The sequence below is a fragment of the Aphis gossypii genome, chromosome 3 (assembly GCF_020184175.1).
Source record: "Aphis gossypii isolate Hap1 chromosome 3, ASM2018417v2, whole genome shotgun sequence".
NCBI classification, from domain to species: Eukaryota; Metazoa; Arthropoda; class Insecta; order Hemiptera; family Aphididae; genus Aphis; species Aphis gossypii.
The window spans coordinates 53664449-53679133 of NC_065532.1; the positions used below are offsets into that span (position 1 = coordinate 53664449).

The window sequence follows — 14685 nt, forward strand, 5'->3', positions numbered from 1 at the left end:
AAGAAATACATCTTAATTTTCTATTAAAGGAAAAAATACTAACCTTGACTTCCAGGGTCCTCTTTCTCCACACAGGTATCCTTTAATCTGTCTCCATTTAGCACGAACCAATAATCGTTGAGCTTTTTTTTGATTTTCCATTAAATATATTCTTGATTCTTCTTCTTCTTTTTTAATCTTAAAAGGTTCTAATATTAACGCCTAAAAAATAACACAATGATTAAAAATAATTTCAGTGTTTCTGATAAGAGTGAATGAAAGCGCGTTTAATGACCGTATCAAAATAAATGCACACCGTTTAATTGATAAGCTAATTTATATACCTACTTATTAATAACTGAACAGAAAAATATTCATACATTTAATATGTTACTAATTAGATTAATACTCAAAAATAGAAAGTGAGCCACGATAATAATTTTATAGTATGTAATAAGTACTTTTAAAAGTTAAGTAGAAACCACGAGTCACTAAATCTATTCGTCAAGTAAAATTACGTATAGAAATCTCAAGTATATTACTATGAGACATTATGCAATAAAATTACAATAGTCTCTAAATAATGAATCAAGCCCACTTGTATATAATAATTGAAATAAAATAAAAAGGTGTAAACCTACCTACTGCACATATTAAATGACGTAGTTTTATTAAGTACCTGAAACGATTTTCGACTTTCGGCTACAAGTCTACTCCTGGTGTCCAGTGCGTTTTTGTACGATTCATAGCACTCGGCCCAAAATGTATTCATGGACTCGGTAATCTCGGCATTCATAGATCTTCGATAGTCGTTGCAAAGGTCCGATACCTGCGCAAAAATAAAATACCGGTTCGTCATAAAGACCACATCAATCATAATCCGGCGACTGTCGTACTTTCCATTTTAAAGGTGTGACAAGACAACGTTCTATGAATATTACCCATTGTGATTAGAATTTAAATCACATCTTTCAGGGGTCAGAGGTAAACATGCAATTATTTAATGTGTCAGTGTTATGACGAACAGCGAATTTCTCTGTATATCATAGAATGAGGGTGTCAGTGAATGGAACAAGACAATGCTAATTCGGGACTGGTGAAACTGTAAACCTTATAGTACATTTATAATATGTATTTGCACACATATTAAGTTCTTCAAGAACAGCTCAACCTAGTTCAATTAATTATTTTTAATTGGAAGTCATAAACTACTTGATGACAATTAGTGGCTAATTAGAATTATATAAGTAGACATCACGAATCGCGTTTATTAAGAAAAATGAAAATATTATAAAAAGAAAAAAAGAAAATCTATGATAGTGAGTTTAGTATTTATTATAAGTAAGGCATCTACCAAGTTTCTGCATGACTCCGACCCAAGTTAAACATAGCGTGTAGCTTTCTATTCATTTATGTCCACTTGCTACACCCGAAAAAAATGGACTTAGGTCGTGCCATCCAAAAAACAATGATTTCACTTTCCGAAACCTCTTGTGACCCCTTCATCGATAATGATGGCCAGACACCGTGAGAAACACTTCGTTATATTATTGTAATGATTATTCGCCGTCGCCACTGCTAATGGTGTATTTTTCCAGTGAAAGGAATAATCATCACACATTTCAATATCATATTATAGTTTATTATTACGTGAATCTGCTACCCGCTACAACTGCCCACTTCCTCACACAATCGAGTATTAATCCCGACCATAGTCAATTGTCTAGTAAAATGCCATACTTTGCATAATATTTCGACCACGGCAAATGTAATTATGTTTAACGTCAAGATATTATTTTTTTTGTCTATAGAAAATTCGTCAAAGATGACTTTGCCTGTTTGCCGTATTACACACATACATAATAATGTTTGTACGAAGGTATATCATACCGTACACATCGGAATACTTTCGCTAGAATTACATGTTACATCGGAACAATGGGATTGAAATAAACGAAACGAATATCATTCTTAAAGAAGAATATTATTCGTATGGAAAAACGATTGGACAATGGTATTTGGAGCAATATTCTTATTGAAAAAATATACGAAAATATTACATTCATACTGAACACAGAAGAGAGCGTTGTAATATCAACAAAATATGTTTATTATTATATGGGTAAAAAAAAATCTTTATTAAACTATACAGATAGTAAATTTTATAGAGTTATTATTTTAAAATATTATCTAAGCAATTTTTTTCATGAAGCATAAGTACAATTTTATTTTTTATAACTTCAGTGTAAATATTTTACGACAAAAAGATAGACTGCAGTTACAAGCTTAAAATATTAAACACTGTTTGGAAATTTTTAAATCTTTATTCTTTTTTAACGTTGTGTTATAAAGTCAAAATTATTATTTTTTATTAACATGTTACTAATTATGTTTAAATTATTTTGAAACAAGCTTAAAAAAATACGTGATAAATAAAAATAAACTATTTTATTAATAAAAGTAAATATTTTAAGTAAATTTTAGGATATTTAAATATAATCGGCATGTACTTTAATAGTTTATTCAACGATTTAGATCTAATAAACTCATTAAAAACATAATATTAGCTTATTTTTTTTATGTAATTTGTAATATGTAATACGCCACAAAATCAAAACAAAAACAATAAGAGTAAATTAGGAAATTATAAAAGGTGATCCATCTTACTCACCATTTTGAGATATGCTAATAAAGGCTCCAATTTATGTATGCTTTATAAAAAAATTTTTACTGTATCACTTTATTTTGTATTCAAAAAAATAATTTCTTAAAACATTATTTATGACATTATTAAAAATTTAAAACATTCACATGTCAATTTATGTATGTATGATGTTTTTATAAACATATAGTATTCGATAGGGGGTGGGGGGGATTAAGTTAGTTAGATTTAATTTAGTAACTCTATTCCCACGGTCCCCAAGAATAAGTTTTATTCAAGGCACCATTTCTATGAATTAAACTCTAGAAGATCTAAACAATATGATTTCCAGTATTTACTAGGTATACTAATAAAAATGGTAATTTATGAATGGTTAAAAAAAAATCAGTTAATAAGTAACAAATATAATTTGATATCATAGAAACTAATAAAAATATATATTTTTATAACAATGTTTGTACCACATTAATACAACTAAATATTTAAATAATATTCCTATCATGTTCAATATAATTATAGCTTATATTGTGTATTACAATTATACAAAATATTTAGTTAAGTTGAAAGATTAATACTAATATAATGGATACCAAAACTAAACACCTAATAAAATATTTCGATACATACAAAATTTGTCATTCATTTATCAAAACAAATTTTAAACATATTAATGCATTATGTTACAAAATAGTCTTTAAGTTATTAAATACGAATGTAAATTAACTTCTTGTTGTAGAAATATTTAATAATACCGTTAATAATTTGAATTGCGAGGTACAAAGGGTTGCGCTATCATAATTAGTAGAGTGGAAATATACTGATTAAATCTTTAAAACCCGAAGGTTGTTTTTAAACTTTTTTTTTTTTAATTCTATTTAAAACAACTTCTGAGAAAAAAGAACTTTGTATAACTTTTTTTTAAGCTAAATAACGGATATATATTTTTTATCAACATTTATAGAAAATTACAATTTGTTTTAATACCTCATTTAAATATTGTTCTAGCTATAAACGACGATGAGTGATAATAGATTAAAAAAATAAAAATACGCGTCATTGTAAAACCAATATATTCATCATTCTACTCAGTCTAAAAAGTACTAAACTACTATTACTCGAATATTTTACAAGGCTGATAATTATTATTAGCAAAAACACGTATTTTGGAATTTATTTAATTTTTTTAGATGATTTTTGCGTCAGAAACTGGTCCATCACAGACGTTAGTCACCATCATGCAAAACAATCTTAATTAACGCACCTCGCGGCTTTCTTTTGACGCGATGAAAGTTTCGTACTACCATGGGCAGTAATGGACTGAGGAACTCAAAACGACCTCGCGCGCGCGTATTATTATATTATTCACGGTCAGCTACATATCAATTACAAGCGAGGTAGAGTAAGAGAGAGTGGAAGAGATGGAGTAAGAGAGAAAGAAAGATATACAAAAAAAAATGTTCAGTGGGTTTATGGGATTACGGCTATCATGGTATTTTTCACGGAGTGTAAGTGGGAAAGTAAGTTCCGGGTGCTACGCTGCAGAACGTTGGCGAGAGAAGAAGACGTCCACGGAGACAACTCAACGAACCAGCAGTGAGCTCCAAGACGCCGCTACATCGACAATCCGCGACTATAGTGCGCGCTAAGTGTTAGCAACCGTGTACTTACGGTTAAAGATCACCGTCGTTATCGGTTATACTCTACATTACCAGATAAAATTATTGTTAAGTGTTTTTTTTTTGCTTTGTTATTTGTGAATTGAAATTGTTCGACATTTGGTGAAGTCTATATGGTTATTTTTTTTTATTAGTTTGATCAGATTATTCTAACATGATGGCTAAACGGATGGCTCAAACAGTAAGTAATTTGATAATCAACTAAAACGAATACAGAACTAACGAACCATTCATCGATATAAACCAAACACGATTTTAAAATAATAAGTTTTGACTAGTATTAACATAAAATCATTTAATATACCTATACCTATATATTATACACAAGAAATGATTGGTGGATAATACTTATCTCTATTCTAAATAATATTTGAATATTTGTGTTTATCAAAAGAACTGTGGTGATACGGCATTAATAATAACGATATAATAGTTAAGTTTAGAGAAAAGTTATCCATACAAATGAAGTTAAAGTATCACTCACACTACACGTCTACACCATTATTACTACTTGCCTACATTAAATTTAATACTGTAACATTTTAAAATATGTAAAAAGATAACGATTTTATGAGATTATCTCCATTAAAATTCAATTTTATAGAAATAAATTCGAAAGCATTTTATTTGTAATAATGTGAAAAGAAAAACTAAAAATTTAAATAACTTTAAATGTTTTTGAAAGTGTATTTTTTGTACATTTTTTTTTAGAAATTTTAAGATACGTGTAATTTTAACATTTAATATTGCCCTTATATTTACCTAATTTTTAAAAAAATGTAATACTTTTAGATACATTCCGTGAGTCTTTACACTGTTAAAATAAAATAATCTTCCAAAATATTAATATTAATATAAAGCGTTAACATCCACTTTGAACTTTTAAACACAATGAAGACTTAAATGACAATTTTCCGAACATTATTCAGTGTTAAATAACAAATACTTTTTATTTGATTATTTATATTTACTACATAATAATGTTAAATTAAATTTTCAAAATGTTAATAAATGTTAAATATACTTTTAAAATGTAACTAACCTTTAATAAATTCTTCAACACATTTTAAATTCAAACTTAAAAATGAATAGGTACAGGATTAACCTATGTTCTTAGTATATATTTTACATACTTTATTTACATATATTAATAAGAAAAAATACTGGGGTCATCAAACAAACTTTTAAGGAAAAATAAATAGAACTAGCCATTGGTTAATATTTTTGTATATTTGATAAAGAAAAATTATTAAATAATAAATGCCTAAAATAAAAGCTCATTCATAAAATGTCTGCGAGTCCATTAACACTCACTACCACTTTTGAAAGTATGAAAGTAAAGATTATATATTTATTTATTTATTTATTTTATTTTGTTAAAAATTATTAAAATAATATTGGTAATTGTACTTGAACCTATAGGCGCGATTTGAGAGGAGTCTGAAAGCTAGATACTCATATTCAATATACCCCATTCTATCCCTTATTTTATAAGAATATTTGTTAATATAATTTGTCTAGTGTAAAAAATTTTAATTATAATTTGAATGACCACGCCATATTCAAAATAAGATACAAACAATGTAAATATTGTTCTTCAATTAAATAATTTTAATTTGTGGTATAATACGAAAAATATTGGTTAAATAAATTATATATTTTCATATAATATTTATGCCCTCAAATTTAAAAGCGTTAAAATATTGGCAAATATAACAAATATATCATAATTTATAGATAGTTTTTCTTAATTTGATTTTTAGTTTTTAGTTTTAATAATTTTAATGTTAATTACTAACTTATTTAAAATAGATATTTGCTTAATCTTTTTTTTTAAAAGATTTTTCATAATATAGTTTATGGTTTTTCTGAAAATTCTCTCTCGTGTATTCATTTAGTTTAATCTATCAATACAATAATGTAATAAATATAAATATTATTAGAAGAATAATTTTTTAACATGATAAGTTTTAACATTTTAGTATTTTCATACTTAGGCATCTATTCATTTAATATTTAATTTTAGATTGAATTATTAAATGCCTAATTATTATATAAATTAATATAACAAGTCGAATAAGTAGTGGGCAATTATTTTGTTGTAAATAGTATATTATTTATCTTAAGAAAATTTATTTTTGATCAAATAAATAATATTTATACAAGAAGCATTTGTCACTTTAATGTATAGCTGAAAATGGAAGACAAATAAGTAAAACACGTAAATAACCATACTAAGAAGCAACTGTTAAAATAGAAATTAATTTTAAAAATCCATATAAATAAAAGCACATAAATCACACGAAGATAAGACATTAATTTTCACTTTTCTTAGATGACAAAAGAGAAGATACCTCCCTCTTCCTAATTTTACGTAAGCATTTAATATCTTATATACTTTCACGGTTTTTCATGAAGGTTTCATTAGTGATCATTTACTAATACATTATTAATATATTAAAGCTATGCGATTTTAAAATATACTATACTGAAATACTAACTAATTAATCATAATATTTATATAGACCATATACTCATATAATATATACATCTAGCAGTATGTGAATACTAACATTCAAGAAAATTAATTTATACAAATAGTGCCGGAGATGAAAGATTTGTAAAATTCAATTGGTTATAAATTAAAATATTATTTACATCAAATTACCAATTTAATTTATTGCTATTAATTTACCTAAAATTTTAGACTCAATATTAGATATTTCAAAATCAATATTTGTATCTATAATGTATACTTGTTAACATATTGACGACCAAAAAAATAACTGTTTAACTTTTTTTGTAATTACTACTTAATAAGCAGCAATAGATACACACATATATATAATATACTATACATTACTACATAAAGAACCCATATGACATATTTCTACAATGAATTACATGTTGTACTATTTACTTATGCTAAAACATATTATTTACACATAGCAAGTAAGACATAATAGTATTAATTAAATAATAATCATTAATGGTACGTACAATACTTTTAAAAATATTCATCAAGGTTATATTATATTTATAATATAGGGATTCTTTGCTTTCTAATCGCTATATTCACTAAACAACCATAAAACAGATTTTGCCAACCCCCATTCGATGTTTTATAAAAATTTTTATTTTATATTTCAATACTTATAAAGTTATTACTATTTTTTTCTAATTGTTATATAATATTATAAATTTATAAAACACTTAAAATTGTTTTAATTTTTTTTTTTTTAATATTATTAATATATTGTTTAAATTTTCAAGAAACAAATGTAAATTAGGGAAGTTTATTAATTATAAGCTTGGTACTATAGTTTCTAACTTTTTTTACCATGTTACAAGCGTACATAGATAACGTCTATCTATAAGAAATTTTAAATTTGTAATAAATCGTTTCATACAAAGTGGACTTATATATTAATTACAGTTTATACAATAAATATCAATATTATTTAATATAGGTAATAGATTTACCTAAAAGTTTTTTTAAATATTAAACTATACAAATATCAATCAATTTCTCAATTCACAAATATCCCATATAATTCACGGACGTAAGAAATTCATAAAAAATAAGTCTATATATTATAATATTTTATCTTAAATCTATTTATTGTCCATCATTTAAATTTTTTAAAGAGATCTATTAATACGAAAAAATAATTTCATATTTAAGTACCTACACAGCTTATACATCTATAAAAAATTGATTTAATCTAGTTATTTTCGTACAATGAAAAAATACAACTGTTTAAATTATTTATATTTTTACGAAATAAATACAATTTTTATTATAGGTAAAAGTTTTAAATGATATTTAAAAACTATACATTATTTTGGTATTTATTTAAGTTTCAATTTTACTATATTAACATTTAAAATATTTTACGCTCCTTGAATTAAACATTTAGTAAAAAACTTATTTTTAAATTGTATAATCGCCTATTGTATTAACTCTAACGATTTGCTATTGTAATTTAATAACATATATAAAAACATAACCTAATATTTATATTTGTCTAATGTAAGTAATAAGTAAAATAGTAGATACCTAATTCACGAAATTAACACGTTTTAAACAGAATAAGAACTTGAAATTATTAAATAAGTAGGTGCGATAACATAATATTATAGTTCCAGTATATACATGTGGACAATATTAATGAAGCCGTATAAAATATTTACGTAATTAGTATATCCAATGATTTAAATCACATTTTATACTACTTATTATATTTTAACTTTCTTATATACACGATCAGTGATTACTGTATTAAAAAGTTATAACTCCAAAATGTTTTATTCAGTCGAATATAATAGAATAGGTAGTCGTCCATCAACGTTATTTTAATACTGTTCTATAAAAATGAATAACAATGATTTCCAGTGAAAGTATAATTCTATTTTTCACATATGTCAATTAATATCATTTGTATAGTATTTGAAATGTAATTTATTTGTCTTTTCAAAGATGACCTGTCTTACTTAACTTGGTACCCATATTGAAATTTGAAATAGCATAATAAAGTGAAAACAATAGTACCAACAAGTATTATAAATTTAATTATAAATTTTAAATTATATGATAATCAAAAAAATTATTCTGTCGTTTAAATACAAGAAATCCTCAAAATATTTCATTTTACTAATGAATTTTTAAGTCTACACATCGTACAATACAAATGTACAGTTTATAGTTGTATATTTTAGTTATAATTTCAACCATAGGTTTCAAGTCACTTAATTATCAATGTATCATCGTTTATAACTAAATTTATTTTGTTTTTTATTTATTAATTAGTGTAGATATGTAACATTGAAATTTGCAATATAACAAATAAACTAAATAATTTACATTTTATCAATGACACCGATGCCATTTATCTGGAATTCTTTTTATTATTATTATCTATAGAACATAACTTTTAATAGTTTCTAAATTTAAATATTATTTAAATTCTATCTCATCAATGGGGTTACTCATAATCACATTAGAAAGAAAAAACAAGGGGTCATAAACATAGGTCGAAGAATCGGTGCCAGTAGATGAAGGTCAACACATCAACTAGAACTAGTGGTCAGAAATGTTGTTCTGAACATCCGGTATATCTACCTATATTTGTGTGTTGTAATATTCATAACGATGCCCTGATGGCCCGATCTCATTATTCTACTTTCATATGGGCACGAGGTTAACAAATTATAAAAAATTAATATACAGACATAAAATTATTATATCAATTACAATGGATTTCCGCTTTACCTTTTATCATCACTACATAAGAACATTATAATTGAATCGTTCGTCTAATTGAAATCTTTTTCATAAAACCAGATATGTCTCGTCTCATGTACTGTGTAAGTACCGTAAGTAATCTTTGTACAGAACAAACATATAACGAAATCTAAACACCTCTCAATGTATAAACTTTATCTTATTAAGGAGTATGCGAACTGTTTATAAATGGTAGGTATACCCTATTAATTTGTCTTGTACACAATGTCAAATAACAATAAAAAAAATCAGATAACTGAAGTCTTACTCGAGTGAAAAAAGTAAAATTTTATACAACTTTAAACTATACAAAAATATTATAGAATATACTAGCATGTAAATCAAATTATATGTCAAACACATTAACAATTTATAAAATTAATCTGTAACCTGAACTACGTTACTTTATAATATTTTTGATTTTTAAAGTGCCAAACACTTAAACGGTTGACGTTATTAAATGACAATATACTATATTAAGTATATAATATAGTGGATGTCTTCGGGCGTTAAAGTCGTTCTTCAAAAAAAAATAATAATAATAATAATAAAAAAAATAAAAAATAAATTTTATTTTGTACATTCAAATGAAATGTAATTTGAAATAAAAAACGAATGTGAGTAAAGTTTGTTTGTTTTTAGTAATTGTATAATATGAATAAGGCATAAAGTAAAATAATTTTTATTTTATTTTATTAAAATACAGCCAAGGCCCAAAAAATAATTTTAATAAAATAATAATAAAACACTCATTTGATCAATAGTTTATGGGTAATTAAAGATGGAGATTCATTAGCAAGATTTATAATTAAGACGATTATAAAATTTTAATAAATATTAAAATGAGGAAACCGAATAAAAAAGTGAATAGTGGTGCAGTATGATGAAACATGAAAATAAGATATTACGATATGTTTATAAGAATTAAATAATATTTTAAAACGCATATAAATAATATAAAATTAAAATTAAAAAATACATTAATGTTTATAGCAATTTATGTATGACCTGATATTAAAACTGCATGTCCAAGATTTAGAATTCCAAATAAAACAAAACTTAAAATATCAGTGTTATAAAATCTAAATAATTCACCATTATTCATTAATAGTTAAATAATTCATGAATGTTAATAAAAAAAAAAACCATTGATAAAGATTTTCAAATATGTATTTATAAAAAACAATAAGCCACTAGCGCAGATTTTTAAAAGATAATCGCAGTTTTTACATAATGGTAGGAATATCAAGATTTTTATTTTTTACATACAGAGAAACTATTGAGAAAATCTGGAACTTACAATTTCAAAAACCAACAAAACAAAATTTAAAATTAATACAATCGCTTCATGATACCACCGAAACCTTTTTACCAGTATGAATTAATAATAATCTATACATGAGAAATATAAAACATTTACAGAATAATAAAATTTTAAAACCAATATTAAATCTCTACAATATATTTTTATATTGCCATTTAGTCTAAGTAAATGGTTTTGAAATTATAATTAAATCTATCTCATTTTACATTTTATTAATAACTTAATAAGGCACCTACATAAAACATTGATACAAGATTACTATCTTTAATCTTTATATTATATCTTATTCATATATTCACATTTCAATTCTATTCATTTCTTAAATGTAAACCTATCTTTAACTAGGAAAATATTTTTAAATATTTTTAGTACTCGTAATAAATCAATGTAGTAACCACTACCACATACTAGAGCTATTTATATTTTACTACCTATCTACAATTTTCTTAAATGTTACCTATATAAGCTACACTACTATCAAAATAAAATAATTATTTCGGTAATCGCTAACGTCGGTAAATAAATTTTTTTATAACGCAAATTCATAAACACGTATATAATTTTTATATTATATACTAAAAATTTTAAAATTGAATTAGTAAAATATAGTGTTGTGGATAATAATTAGATAAATATTTTTATAAAACAAATTATTAACTTAAAACTTAAGAATATTGTATTCTTGTTTCATGTATAAGTGTTATCTAAGTCATTATTATTATTTTTCGTAATATAAATTACTACTTGTAATAACACTTCACTTTTTTAACATAATAGTATTTTTAATCACTGACTTTCCAACTGCATTTGATTTCAATTTAATAAGTATATATAATATATATATATATTTTTTTTTGTTACAGATATTATTACTGACTACTTTAATAAGTTTCTACAACATAGTAGAAGCTGAAGATAAGTCACTTGTTAGAATACGAAGAGAACCTCCTTCGAAGTATGGACCACCAAAGCCATCAAGACCCAGGCCTATTTATGGACCACCAAAATCCAATGCTTGGCCAAAACCAGTTTATGGTCCACCACCAAAACCTAAATATGGACCTCCACCAAAGTCAAAATACGGTCCTCCAAAACCCAAGTATGGACCTCCAAAACCAAATTATGGACCCCCAAAACCAAATTATGGACCTCCAAAACCCGTATACGGACCACCACCAAAGACAAATTATGGACGACCTAAACCAGTATATGGCCCACCATCAAAACCAACGCAATCTTACGGACCACCATCTGGAGGAGGATTTAAACCTTCCACTTCATATGGGGCACCACCATCATCGTCATATGGAGCACCACCATCGTCTTCATATGGAGCTCCACCATCATCATCATATGGAGCTCCGCCGTCGTCTTCATATGGAGCACCACCGTCATCTTCTTATGGAGCACCTTCACAAAGTCAATCCTCTTCATATGGAACATCTTCTTTGAAAACATTTCCTTCTCTAACATATGATGCTCCATCGCTACCGTCTTCTTATAATGCACCGTCACAGCCATCGTCATCATACGGCGCACCGTCACGACCGTCATCATCATACGGTGCTCCACTACAACCATCTTCTTCGTATGGCGCACCATTACAACCATCGTCTTCATACGGTGCACCATCTCCTCCTTCATCATCATACGGTGCACCTCCACAACCGTCCTCGTCATATGGCATACCGTCACGACCGTCATCATCATACGGTGCACCATCACAACCATCATCATCATACGGTGCGCCATCTCCTCCCTCATCATCATACGGTGCACCATCACAACCATCATCATCATACGGTGCGCCATCTCCTCCCTCATCATCATACGGTGCACCATTACAACCATCGTCTTCATACGGTGCACCATCTCCTCCTTCATCATCATACGGTGCACCTCCACAACCGTCCTCTTCATATGGCGCACCGTCACAGCCGTCGTCATCATACGGTGCACCATCACAACCATCCTCATCTTACGGTGCCCCATCACAACCGTCGTCATCATACGGTGCACCATCACAACCATCCTCATCTTACGGTGCCCCATCACAACCGTCGTCATCATACGGTGCACCATCACAACCATCTTCATCTTACGGTGCCCCATCACAACCATCGTCATCATACGGTGCCCCGTCACAACCAACGTCATCATACGGCGCCCCATCACTACCATCATCGTCCTACGGCGCACCATCACAACCATCATCATCTTACGGCGCACCATCATCACCGTCGTCTTCTTATGGAGCACCATCACCACCAGCCACATCGTATGGAATACCAACAAATAATTATAACGCACCCTCTTCTACTCGTTCAATTTCAATAACTCCTTCTGTATCACTTCCTGTACCATCAACTGCATATGGAGCACCTTCTAATGGACCTTCGTCTTCATATGGAGCTCCTTCTAATGGACCTTCATCTTCATATGGTGCACCATCAAATATACCATCATCATCATATGGAACCCCGACATCTGGATCATTTAGTTCGTTTGGTTCTTCTTCTCATAGCAATAATTTAGATTCATTTAATATAGGAAATTTATTTAGTTCTCGCACTCAATTTAGTGCACCAATTCCTTCAATTACTTATGGTTCACCTAAAGGTAATGGAGACACTCAAGGCTCTTATAGCAGCGTATCAAACTCAGTTTCATTTCCAGAAAATTCTCAATTAACAACGATTAATTCATACGGAGAACCAACTAATAAAAGAGATTCAAGTCAGCCATCAGAAGACTCATTTCATGTAGTCAGCTCACAATACAACACTCAAAGTCCAGATACACAAACAACGCCACCATCAAATATATTACAAAGGCGTCATAAAGAATCTTTAGAAAGTGATAGCGTGTCGTCTTCAAATTTAGACGAAAAATTGAAGACAAAAAAAGTAGTTGTAAATGACAAACTTAATGCGTACTTAAAATACATAGCTAAAAATACACAAAAAACAGATATAGGTTTTCAGGCACCTACAAAGACTTTTAGTTTTAACTACGAAGAATCACCTTCTCAAGTTAACGATAGCCTTGCGTCACTAAGTGATAATTCTCCAATTAATCATAGAAATAATGAATATAATTCTGAACAAAATTCAAGTGCTCATACTTATTCAGACAATCAATGGAAAATCACTGAAAGTCTAAAATGATGAAATTACAAAACTTTATTATGTACTTTTATGTTAACAAGTTTAACTATTGTAAAATATGCAATGTAATTTTACAAAACTCAAGTTCTACTACTTGAAAAAATATTGTGGTATGAATATTATAAAATAACCTATTATTTGCCAATATTTAATGGTGAGTCAGTTAAGTTATAAAGTAATGAATTAAATATTAAGATTTAGATGTATAAATATATACTATATTAATATATGTATATTACCTATGAACGTTTTATAATTATTATTTTTTTCTAAACATGAAATTAATTTACAAATTCATACATTATAATGTAATCACCATAGATATTAAAGAGCACCAATGTAATATAAAAGAGAGATAGTGATAAAAACACACTTTTTATATTTAAATTTAAAAATGTGTGGTTTTTTTACTCTTTATTAAGTATATAAGTGTATGATTTAATTTAAATTATATTATAATAAATAAAATATAAAAACAGTATCTATTATATTATTATTACCGAATATTAACAATTTTAAAAACAAGATAAACCATACCTACTCTTCATAATATAGTCATTTTGGTACTAAAAATATTTCAATATAGTGCTTCA

General features: G+C 27.0%; 2 protein-coding genes across 3 annotated transcripts in view; one reads left to right on the top strand and one right to left on the bottom strand.

Annotated features, from left to right (window-relative positions):
- LOC114126665 (neurobeachin-like protein 1) overlaps positions 1-14685 on the bottom strand; it is a 107733-nt gene that overhangs the window by 80526 nt on the left and 12522 nt on the right. For both annotated transcript variants that reach the window (XM_027990665.2, XM_027990663.2), the window contains 2 exons: positions 659-808; positions 44-201 (listed from right to left, as the gene is read on the bottom strand). In XM_027990665.2, the coding sequence (XP_027846466.2) occupies positions 44-201; positions 659-808 (308 nt within the window). The remainder of the gene's footprint in view (positions 1-43; positions 202-658; positions 809-14685) is intronic.
- Positions 4219-14570, top strand: LOC114126666 (sialidase-like). Its single transcript, XM_027990666.2, has 2 exons — positions 4219-4498; positions 11789-14570. The coding sequence occupies exons 1-2, from the start codon at positions 4472-4474 to the stop codon at positions 14090-14092; spliced, it is 2331 nt and encodes a 776-aa protein (XP_027846467.2). The 5' UTR covers positions 4219-4471; the 3' UTR covers positions 14093-14570.

Coding starts and splice junctions, on each gene's coding strand:
- LOC114126666 (XM_027990666.2), top strand. CDS start 4,472: ATGATGGCTAAACGGATGGCTCAAACA. Junction 4,499..11,788: donor CTAAACGGATGGCTCAAACA/GTAAGTAATTTG, acceptor TTTTTGTTACAG/ATATTATTACTGACTACTTT.